Genomic DNA, 12,423 nt, shown 5'->3' with positions numbered 1-12,423 from the left:
GGTCACTATAGGTGGTGATGTCATTAAAGATGCTGAAATCACCAAGATAGTTCAGGGCACTGGAGATAGTGGAGTAAGGGAGGGTTGTGAGGTCATACAGGATAGTGAGCTCACTATAAATGGTAAGAAAGACTCATAATGATGTCACGAGAGTTCAATGGGAATTATTCGTTTGCAAAGGATGAGGTCATCACAGAAGGATCAATGATTATTACTGGGTTACGATATATAATGATGTCAGGTATATAAATGTGTATATATATATATATATATATATATATATATATATATACACATGATGTCACAGTGATGATGTCATACAACAGAACACAGATAACTGCTGAGCAGAAGGAGGGCTCGGAATTCACCTGGTCACTTACTGCCTGTGTATACGCGCTATACGCTCCAAACTGCAGAGCGATGGGACTGAACATGCCCAGCTGATTGGCCACCTGCTGCATCCTGCGGAGACCCCGCTCCTTCTCCGTGTCTGCAAACTTTACCACCAGGCTGGAGGAGGCGCCCTGCAGAGAAAAGAGAACACCAACAGGTTATACATGTACAGCACCGAGTACACCGACATGTTATACGTGTACAGCTCCGAGTACACCGACATGTTATACGTGTACAGCACCGATTACACCGACATGTTATACGTGTACAGCACCGATTACACCGACATGTTATATGTGTGTTATATGTGTACAGCACAGAGTATACCGACACGCTATATGTATACAGAACCGAGTTTACCGACAGGTTATACATGTACAGCACCGAGTTTACCGACAGGTTATAAGTGTACAGCGTCGAGTATACCGACATGTTATATGTGTACAGCACAGAGTATACCGACATGCTATATGTGTACAGCACTAAGTATACAGTCGTGTTATACGTGTACAGCACTGACTATATAGACATGTTATACGTGTACAGCACCGAGTATACTGACATAGGGAACACAGCAGCACTGAGCATAGTATCCTTTTATATACAGTGAGGAGTATACTGCCCTTTTATATACAGTGAGGAGTATACTGTCCTATTATATACAGTGAGTATACTGCCGTATTATATACAGTGAGGAGTATACTGCTGTATTATATACAGTGATGAGTATACTGCTGTATTATATATAGTGAGGAGTATACTGTCCTATTATATACAGTGAGGAGTATACTGTCCTATTATATACAGTGAGGAGTATACTGCCCTTCTATATACAGTGAGGAGTATACTGTCCTATTATATACAGTGAGGAGTATACTGCCCTGCTATATACAGTGAGGAGTATACTGCCGTATTATATACAGTGAGGAGTATACTGCCCTTCTATATACAGTGAGGAGTATACTGCCCTTCTATATACAGTGAGGAGTATACTGCCCTGCTATATACAGTGAGAAGTATACTGCCCTTCTATATACAGTGAGGAGTATACTGCCCTTCTATATACAGTGAGGAGTATACTGCCCTTCTATATACAGTGAGGAGTATACTGCCCTTCTATATACAGTGAGGAGTATACTGCCCTGCTATATACAGTGAGGAGTATACTGCCCTTCTATATACAGTGAGGAGTATACTGCCCTTCTATATACAGTGAGGAGTATACTGCCCTTCTATATACAGTGTGGCATATACTGTCCTATTATATAAGTGACAGAATGAAATCTTCTCAGTGATACTCTGTTCTGTACAAAGCTGAATGTGCTGACACCAACATCCCACACCCATCACTGGGAATCCCCTGTTTTATATGTAATGTTTTTCACCTGTCTGTATGACCTCCCTACAAGGCCCGGGCGTGCTCCTGATGAGGTGTCTGTATGACCTCCCTACAAGGCCCGGGCGTGCTCCTGATGAGGTGTATGACCTCCCTACAAGGCCCGGGCATGCTCCTGATGAGGTGTATGTATGACCTCCCTACAAGGCCCGGGCATGCTCCTGATGAGGTGTCTGTATGACCTCCCTACAAGGCCCGGGCATGCTCCTGATGAGGTGTCTGTATGACCTCCCTACAAGGCCCGGGCGTGCTCCTGATGAGGTGTATGACCTCCCTACAAGGCCCGGGCATGCTCCTGATGAGGTGTATGTATGACCTCCCTACAAGGCCCGGGCATGCTCCTGATGAGGTGTATGACCTCCCTACAAGGCCCGGGCATGCTCCTGATGAGGTGTCTGTATAACCTCCCTACAAGGCCCGGGCATGCTCCTGATGAGGTGTATGACCTCCCTACAAGGCCCAGGCATGCTCCTGATGAGGTATCTGTATGACCTCCCTACAAGGCCCGGGCATGCTCCTGATGAGGTGTATGACCTCCCTACAAGGCCCGGGCGTGCTCCTGATGAGGTGTATGACCTCCCTACAAGGCCCGGGCGTGCTCCTGATGAGGTGTCTGTATGACCTCCCTACAAGGCCCGGGCATGCTCCTGATGAGGTGTCTGTATGACCTCCCTACAAGGCCCGTGCATGCTCCTGATGAGGTGTCTGTATGACCTCCCTACAAGGCCCGGGCATGCTCCTGATGAGGTGTCTGTATGACCTCCCTACAAGGCCCGGGCATGCTCCTGATGAGGTGTCTGTATGACCTCCCTACAAGGCCCGGGCATGCTCCTGATGAGGTGTATGACCTCCCTACAAGGCCCGGGCATGCTCCTGATGAGGTGTCTGTATGACCTCCCTACAAGGCCCGGGCATGCTCCTGATGAGGTGTCTGTGTGACCTCCCTACAAGGCCCGGGCATGCTCCTGATGAGGTGTCTGTATGACCTCCCTACAAGGCCCGGGCATGCTCCTGATGAGGTGTCTGTATGACCTCCCTACAAGGCCCGGGCATGCTCCTGATGAGGTGGGCTGTATAACATCCTTACAAGGCCCGGGCATGCTCCTGATGAGGTGTATGACCTACCTACAAGGCCCGGGCGTGCTCCTGATGAGGTGTCTGTATGACCTCCCTACAAGGCCCGGGCATGCTCCTGATGAGGTGTATGACCTCCCTACAAGGCCCGGGCATGCTCCTGATGAGGTGTATGACCTCCCTACAAGGCCCAGGCATGCTCCTGATGAGGTATCTGTATGACCTCCCTACAAGGCCCGGGCATGCTCCTGATGAGGTGTATGACCTCCCTACAAGGCCCGGGCGTGCTCCTGATGAGGTGTATGACCTCCCTACAAGGCCCGGGCGTGCTCCTGATGAGGTGTCTGTATGACCTCCCTACAAGGCCCGGGCATGCTCCTGATGAGGTGTCTGTATGACCTCCCTACAAGGCCCGGGCATGCTCCTGATGAGGTGTCTGTATGACCTCCCTACAAGGCCCGGGCATGCTCCTGATGAGGTGTATGACCTCCCTACAAGGCCCGGGCATGCTCCTGATGAGGTGTCTGTATGACCTCCCTACAAGGCCCGGGCATGCTCCTGATGAGGTGTCTGTGTGAACTCCCTACAAGGCCCGGGCATGCTCCTGATGAGGTGTCTGTATGACCTCCCTACAAGGCCCGGGCATGCTCCTGATGAGGTGTCTGTGTGAACTCCCTACAAGGCCCGGGCATGCTCCTGATGAGGTGTCTGTATGACCTCCCTACAAGGCCCGGGCATGCTCCTGATGAGGTGGGCTGTATAACATCCTTACAAGGCCCGGGCATGCTCCTGATGAGGTGTCTGTATGACCTCCCTACAAGGCCCGGGCATGCTCCTGATGAGGTGTATGACCTCCCTACAAGGCCCAGGCATGCTCCTGATGAGGTGTCTGTATGACCTCCCTACAAGGCCCGGGCGTGCTCCTGATGAGGTGTCTGTATGACCTCCCTACAAGGCCCGGGCATGCTCCTGATGAGGTGTCTGTGTGACCTCCCTACAAGGCCCAGGCATGCTCATGATGAGGTGTCTGTATGACCTCCCTACAAGGCCCGGGCATGCTCCTGATGAGGTGTCTGTGTGACCTCCCTACAAGGCCCAGGCATGCTCCTGATGAGGTGGCTGTATGACCTCCCTACAAGGCCCGGGCATGCTCCTGATGAGGTGTATGTATGACCTCCCTACAAGGCCCGGGCATGCTCCTGATGAGGTGTATGACCTCCCTACAAGGCCCGGGCATGCTCCTGATGAGGTGTCTGTATGACCTCCCTACAAGGCCCGGGCATGCTCCTGATGAGGTGTCTGTGTGACCTCCCTACAAGGCCCAGGCATGCTCCTGATGAGGTGTCTGTATGACCTCCCTACAAGGCCCGGGCATGCTCCTGATGAGGTGTCTGTGTGACCTCCCTACAAGGCCCAGGCATGCTCCTGATGAGGTGGCTGTATGACCTCCCTACAAGGCCCGGGCATGCTCCTGATGAGGTGTATGTATGACCTCCCTACAAGGCCCGGGCATGCTCCTGATGAGGTGTATGACCTCCCTACAAGGCCCGGGCATGCTCCTGATGAGGTGTCTGTATGACCTCCCTACAAGGCCCGGCATGCTCCTGATGAGGTGTATGTATGACCTCCCTACAAGGCCCGGGCATGCTCCTGATGAGGTGTATGACCTCCCTACAAGGCCCGGCATGCTCCTGATGAGGTGGCTGTATGACACCTCTGGCAGATGCTGATGGTGTTCTCTGGCTAATGGCAAGCGTCCTGCACGGTGTTGGACAACCCCCATCTGTGGGCGTCGAGTCCTCATACCGTCCTCATGGAGTCTGTTTCTATCTGTTTGTGCAGACACATGCAGATTTGTGGCTGCTGGAGGTTATTTTGCAGGGCTCTGTCAGTGCTCTTCCTGTTCCTCCTTACACAAAAGCGGAGCTAGCGGTTCTACTGCTGGGCTGTTGCCTCCTATGGCCTCCTCCACATCTCTGGTGTACTCGCCTGTCTCCTGGTAGTGGTCTCCAGCCTCTGGACAGTATGGCCTCCTCCATGTCTCCTGGTGTACTGGCCTGTCTCCGGGTAGCCTCCAGCCTCTGGACACTACGGCCTCCTCCATGTCTCCTGGTGTACTGGCCTGTCTCCTGGTAGCCTCCAGCCTCTGGACACTACGGCCTCCTCCATGTCTCCTGGTGTACTGGCCTGTCTCCTGGTAGCCTCCAGCCTCTGGATACTACGGCCTCCTCCATGTCTCCTGGTGTACTGGCCTGTCTCCTGGTAGCCTCCAGCCTCTGGATACTACGGCCTCCTCCATGTCTCCTGGTGTACTGGCCTGTCTCCCGGTAGCCTCCAGCCTCTGGATACTACGGCCTCCTCCATGTCTCCTGGTGTACTGGCCTGTCTCCTGGTAGCCTCCAGCTTCTGGACACTACGGCCTCCTCCACGTCTCCTGGTGTACTGGCCTGTCTCCCGGTAGCCTCCAGCCTCTGGATACTACGGCCTCCTCCACGTCTCCTGTTGTACCGGCCTGGGTCCTGGTAGCCTCCAGCCCCTTAACACTACGCTGACAGACACAGCAAACCTTCTTGCCACAGCTCACATTGCTGTGCCATCCTGGATGAGCTGCACTACCTGAGCCACTTGTGTGGGTTGTAGAGTCCGTCTCATGCTACCACCAGCAACATTAAAAAGTGACCAAAACATCAACCAGAAATCCTAGGTAGTGAGAAGTGGTCTGTGCTCCCCACCTGCAGCGAGACCCTACGAGGGTGTCTCGCTGTTTGCAGGTGACAGTGAGTGTCAGTCAGTGCTGCTTCCTGAGTGGACAGTCTGATGTCACAGAAGTTTCATTTACTTGGAGTTATATTGTGTTGTTTAAGGGTCCCCTTTATTTTTTTAAGCAGTGTATATACAGACAGTCCAGCATAGACATCAGGGTGCAGTGCTTACAGTCTGCCACCAGGGGTCGCCCTGTCACGTTACTTATAGTCCTGTATTATGATAAGAACAGGAGAAGAGACATGGAGTAACTTACCGGTAGAGTCCGGCTCCCATGTAGAGCGTTTATGGCCGCCTGCGCCTCTGTGTGTGTCTGAAACTTCACAAATGCACAACCTAAGTATGGGAGATACCACATTACTACACAACACAGCAACACTACACAGTTATCACAGGACACTCACAAGATGGCAGAACAACCAACCAAATATTGGGGTCCTCAGGGACAAATAAACAGTGTAGGTAGTCACTGACATACAGATATAGAGAACAGGGGAAATCACTCCATTGCAGCCTATCCATCACTAGAGATCAGTGACATCACTGAGAATACAGCCTATCCATCACTAGAGATCAGTGACATCACTGACAATACAGCCTATCCATCACTAGAGATCAGCAGTGACATCACTGAGAATACAGCCTATCCATCACTAGAGATCAGCGGTGACATCACTGAGAATACAGCCTATCCATCACTAGAGATCAGTGACATCACTGAGAATACAGCCTATCCATCACTAGAGATCAGTGACATCACTGAGAATACAGCCTATCCATCACTAGAGATCAGTGACATCACTGAGAATACAGCCTATCCATCACTAGAGATCAGTGACATCACTGAGAATACAGCCTATCCATCACTAGAGATCAGCAGTGACATCACTGAGAATACAGCCTATCCATCACTAGAGATCAGCAGTGACATCACTGAGAATACAGCCTATCCATCACTAGAGATCAGTGACATCACTGAGAGTACAGCCTATCCATCACAAGAGATCGGCGATGACATCACTGAGAATACAGCCTATCCATCACTAGAGATCAGCAGTGACATCAGTGAGAATACAACCTATCCATCACTAGAGATCAGTGACATCACTGAGAATACAGCCTATCCATCACTAGAGATCAGTGACATCACTGAGAATACAGCCTATCCATCACTAGAGATCAGCAGTGACATCACTGAGAATACAGCCTATACATCACTAGAGATCAGTGACATCACTGAGAATACAGCCTATCCATCACTAGAGATCAGTGACATCACTGAGAATACAGCCTATCCATCACTAGGGATCAGTGACATCACTGAGAATACAACCTATCCATCACTAGAGATCAGTGACATCACTGAGAATACAGCCTATCCATCACTAGAGATCAGTGACATCACTGAGAATACAGCCTATCCATCACTAGAGATCAGTGACATCACTGAGAATACAGCCTATCCATCACTAGAGATCAGCGGTGACATCACTGAGAATACAGCCTATCCATCACTAGAGATCAGCGGTGACATCACTGAGAATACAGTCTATCCATCACTAGAGATCAGCGGTGACATCACTGAGAATACAGCCTATCCATCACTAGAGATCAGCGGTGACATCACTGAGAATACAGCCTATCCATCACTAGAGATCAGCGGTGACATCACTGAGAATACAGCCTATCCATCACTAGAGATCAGCAGTGACATCACTGAGAATACAGCCTATCCATCACTAGAGATCAGTGACATCACTGAGAATACAGCCTATCCATCACTAGAGATCAGTGACATCACTGAGAATACAGCCTATCCATCACTAGAGATCAGTGACATCACTGAGAATACAGCCTATCCATCACTAGAGATCATCAGTGACATCACTGAGAATACAACCTATCCATCACTAGAGATCAGTGACATCACTGAGAATACAGCCTATCCATCACTAGAGATCAGTGACATCACTGAGAATACAGCCTATCCATCACTAGAGATCAGTGACATCACTGAGAATACAGCCTATCCATCACTAGAGATCAGCGGTGACATCACTGAGAATACAGCCTATCCATCACTAGAGATCAGCGGTGACATCACTGAGAATACATCCTATCCATCACTAGAGATCAGCGGTGACATCACTGAGAATACAGCCTATCCATCACTAGAGATCAGCGGTGACATCACTGAGAATACAACCTATCCATCACTAGAGATCAGCGGTGACATCACTGAGAATACAGCCTATCCATCACTAGAGATACGCATTTAAGGTACACTATGCAGTGGAGGTAGAATACACAGTGACAGGTATTGTTCAAGTACAGGACAGGTGATGTAAAGCTATCAAGTGGAAGTGTAATACACAATGATAGGCCCAGATACAGTACACTGTACAGGTAGAGTAAAGTCAGGAACAATACAGGTACAGGTGGAGGTTGGGTACAGTACACAGGACAAGTACAGTACAAGTATGATGCAAGGTGACAGGCACAGGTCAGGTATGGTACACAGTACAGATACAACACAAGGTGACAGGCACAGGTCAGGTATGGTACAGATACAATACAAGGTGACAGGCACAGGTCAGGTATGGTACAGATACAATACAAGGTGACAGGTACAGGTCAGGTATGGTACAGGTGGAGGCATGATAAAAGGTGATAGGTAGGGGTCAGATATGGTACACCGTACAGATACAATACAAGGTGACAGGTAGAGGTCAGGTATGGTACAGGTGGAGGTATAATACAAGGTGACAGGTACAGGTCAGGTATAGTACACTGTACAGGTCAGGTTTGGTAAAAGGTGACAGGTACAGTACAAGTATGATACAAGGTGACAGGTTCAGGTGGAGATATGGTTCAAGGTGACGGGTAAAGGTCAGATATGATACACATTACCGGTGGAGGTATGATTCAAGGAGACAGATACAGGTCAGGTATGGTACAGATGAACGTATGATACAAGGTGACAGGTACAGGTCATGTGGGGTTCAAGGTGACGGGTACAGGTCAGATATGATACACATTACCGGTGGAGGTATGATACAAGGAGACAGATACAGGTCAGGTATGGTACAGATGAACGTATGATACAAGGAGACAGGTAAAGGTCAGGTATGGTACAGATGAATGTATGATACAAGGTGACAGGTACAGGTCATGTGGGGTACAAGGTGTCAGGTACAGGTCAGGTATGGTACACAGTGCAGGTGGAGGTATAATACAAGGTGTCAGGTACAGGTCAGGTATGGTACACAGTGCAGGTGGAGGTATAATACAAGGTGTCAGGTACAGGTCAGGTATGGTACACAGTGCAGGTGGAGGTATAATACAAGGTGACAGGTAGAGGTCAGGTATGGTACAGGTGGAGGTATGATACAAGGTGACAGGTACAGGTCAGGTATAGTACACTGTACAGGTCAGGTTTGGTAAAAGGTGACAGGTACAGTACAAGTATGATACAAGATGACAGGTTCAGGTGGAGATATGGTTCAAGGTGATGGGTACAGGTCAGATATGATACACATTACAGGTGGAGGTATGATACAAGAAGACAGGTACAGGTCAGGTATGGTACAGATGAACGTATGATACAAGGTGACAGGTACAGGTCATGTGGGGTACAAGGTGTCAGGTACAGGTAAGGTATGGTACACAGTGCAGGTAGAGGTATAATACAAGGTGACAGGTACAGGTCAGGTATAGTATACTGTATAGGTCAGGTTTGGTAAAAGGTGACAGGTACAGTACACCAGTACAGGTGGAGGTATCATACAAGGTGAAAGGTACTGGTCAGGTATGGTACACTGTACAGGTCAGGTTTGGTAAAAGAAGACAGGTACAGTACAAGTATGATACAAGGTGACAGGTTCAGGTGGAGATATGGTTCAAGGTGACAGGTACAGGTCAGATATGATACACATTACAGGTGGAGGTATGATACAAGGTGACAGGTATAGGTCAGGTATGGTACAAATAAATGTATGATACAAGGTGACAGGTACAGGTCAGGTGGGGTACAAGGTGTCAGGTACAGGTCAGGTATGGTACACAGTGCAGGTGGAGGTATAATACAAGGTGTCAGGTACAGGTCAGGTATGGTACACAGTGCAGGTGGAGGTATAATACAAGGTGACAGGTACAGGTCAGGTATGGTACACAGTGCAGGTGGAGGTATAATACAAGGTGACAGGTACAGGTCAGGTATGGTACACTGTACAGGTCAGGTTTGGTAAAAGGTGACAGGTACAGTACAAGTATGATACAAGATGACAGGTTCAGGTGGAGATATGGTTCAAGGTGATGGGTACAGGTCAGATATGATACACATTACAGGTGGAGGTATGATACAAGAAGACAGGTACAGGTCAGGTATGGTACAGATGAACGTATGATACAAGGTGACAGGTACAGGTCATGTGGGGTACAAGGTGTCAGGTACAGGTAAGGTATGGTACACAGTGCAGGTAGAGGTATAATACAAGGTGACAGGTACAGGTCAGGTATAGTATACTGTATAGGTCAGGTTTGGTAAAAGGTGACAGGTACAGTACACCAGTACAGGTGGAGGTATCATACAAGGTGAAAGGTACTGGTCAGGTATGGTACACTGTACAGGTCAGGTTTGGTAAAAGGTGACAGGTACAGTACAAGTATGATACAAGGTGACAGGTTCAGGTGGAGATATGGTTCAAGGTGACAGGTACAGGTCAGATATGATACACATTACAGGTGGAGGTATGATACAAGGTGACAGGTATAGGTCAGGTATGGTACAAATAAATGTATGATACAAGGTGACAGGTACAGGTCAGGTGGGGTACAAGGTGTCAAGTGTAGAGGTATGATACAAGATGACAGGTTCAGGTGGAGGTATGGTAGAAGGTGACAGGTACAGGTCAGGTATGGTACACAGTACAGGTGGAGGTATGATACAAGGTGACAATTACAGGTCAGGTATGGTACCCGGTACAGGTCAGGTATAGTAAAATGTGACAGGTACGGGTGAAGGTATAGTACAAGGTGACAGGTACAGCAGGTCAGGTATGGTACACAGTATAGGTGGAGGTATGATACAAGGTGACAGGTACAGGTGGAGATATGGTACAAGGTGACAGGTACAGCAGGTCAGGTATGGTACACAGTACAGGTGGAGGTATGATACAAGGTGACAGGTACAGGTGGAGGTATGATACAAGGTGACAGGTACAGGTGGAGGTATGATACAAGATGACAGATACAGGTGGAGGTATGATACAAGATGACAGATACAGGTTGAGGTATGATATAAGGTAACAGGTACAGGTCAGATTTGGTACAGGTTGAGTTATAATTAGAAATGAGCAAAACGGGTTCGAGTCCATTCAAACCCGAACGTTCGACATTTGATTAGCGGTGGCTGCTGAACTTGGATAAAGCCCTAAGGCTATGTGGAAAACATGGATATAGTCATTGGCTGTATCCATGTTTTCCAGACAACTTTAGAGCTTTATCCAAGTTCAGCAGCCGCCACTAATCAAATGCCCATCGTTTGGGCTCGGATAGACTCGAACCCGAACCCGTTCGCTCATCTCTAGTTATAATACAAGGTGACAGGTACAGGTGGAGGTATGATACAAAATGACAGGTACAGGTGGAGGTATGATACAAGATGACAGGTACAGGTGGAGGTATGATACAATGTAACAGGTACAGGTCAGATTTGGTACAGGTTGAGTTATAATGCAAGGTGACAGGTACAGGTGGAGGTATGATACAAGATTACAGGTACAGGTGGAGGTATGATACAAGGTGACAGGTACAGTTGGAGGTATGATACAAGATGACAGGTACAGGTGGAGGTATGATACAAGATTACAGGTACAGGTGGAGGTATGATACAAGGTGACAGGTACAGTTGGAGGTATGATACAAGATGACAGGTACAGGTGGAGGTATGATACAAGATTACAGGTACAGGTGGAGGTATGATACAAGATTACAGGTACAGGTGGAGGTATGATACAAGGTGACAGGTACAGTTGGAGGTATGATACAAGATTACAGGTACAGGTGGAGGTATGATACAAGATTACAGGTACAGGTGGAGGTATGATACAAGGTGACAGGTACAGTTGGAGGTATGATACAAGGTGACAGGTACAGGTGGAGGTATGATACAAGATGACAGGTACAGGTGGTGGTATGATACAAGGTGACAGGTACAGTTGGAGGTATGATACAAGGTAACAGGTACAGGTGAAGGTCAGGTACACTGACAGGACATCCATAATGGACTCCACACTGGTACCTTTGCTGGTTCCATCTGGCCCCCGGAGGACAGTACATTCATCAATATTTCCAAAGGGTTCAAACATTCGGCGGACGTCCTCATCTGTCTGCTGCTTTCCCAACATCCCCACAAATAGCTTACGGTCTTCTGTGTGCAAAGATAAGGGATACGAGTTATGGTGGAAGTGAGTGAGACATACAGGTGTGAGTGGAGACATACAGGTGTGAGTGGAGACATACAGGTGTGAGTGGAGACACACAGTTGTGAGTGGAGACATACAGGTGTGAGTGGAGACACACAGTTGTGAGTGGAGACACACAGTTGTGAGTGGAGACAGACAGGTGTGAGTGGAGACACACAGTTGTGAGTGGAGACAGACAGGTGTGAGTGGAGACACACAGTTGTGAGTGGAGACACACAGTTGTGAGTGGAGACATACAGGTGTGAGTGGAGACACACAGTTGTAAGTGGAGACACACAGGTGTGAGTGGAAACATACAGGTAAGAGTGAAGA

At 48.6% G+C, this 12,423-nt stretch overlaps 1 protein-coding gene across 5 annotated transcripts in view; it reads right to left on the bottom strand.

The window, feature by feature from the left end:
• Positions 1-12,423, bottom strand: part of CELF3 (CUGBP Elav-like family member 3) — a 130,817-nt gene that overhangs the window by 12,225 nt on the left and 106,169 nt on the right. For 4 of the 5 annotated variants that reach the window (XM_069950708.1, XM_069950709.1, XM_069950706.1 and 1 more), the window contains 3 exons: positions 11,928-12,056; positions 5,883-5,962; positions 369-524 (listed from right to left, as the gene is read on the bottom strand). In XM_069950708.1, the coding sequence (XP_069806809.1) occupies positions 369-524; positions 5,883-5,962; positions 11,928-12,056 (365 nt within the window). The remainder of the gene's footprint in view (positions 1-368; positions 525-5,882; positions 5,963-11,927; positions 12,057-12,423) is intronic. The other variant, XM_069950707.1, reaches the window with a different exon arrangement.

The sequence above is a fragment of the Dendropsophus ebraccatus genome, chromosome 13, assembly GCF_027789765.1.
Source record: "Dendropsophus ebraccatus isolate aDenEbr1 chromosome 13, aDenEbr1.pat, whole genome shotgun sequence".
NCBI lineage: Eukaryota > Metazoa > Chordata > Amphibia > Anura > Hylidae > Dendropsophus > Dendropsophus ebraccatus.
Note: the sequence above shows the minus strand (reverse complement) of the source record. Positions and strands in the feature narration are given on the sequence as shown.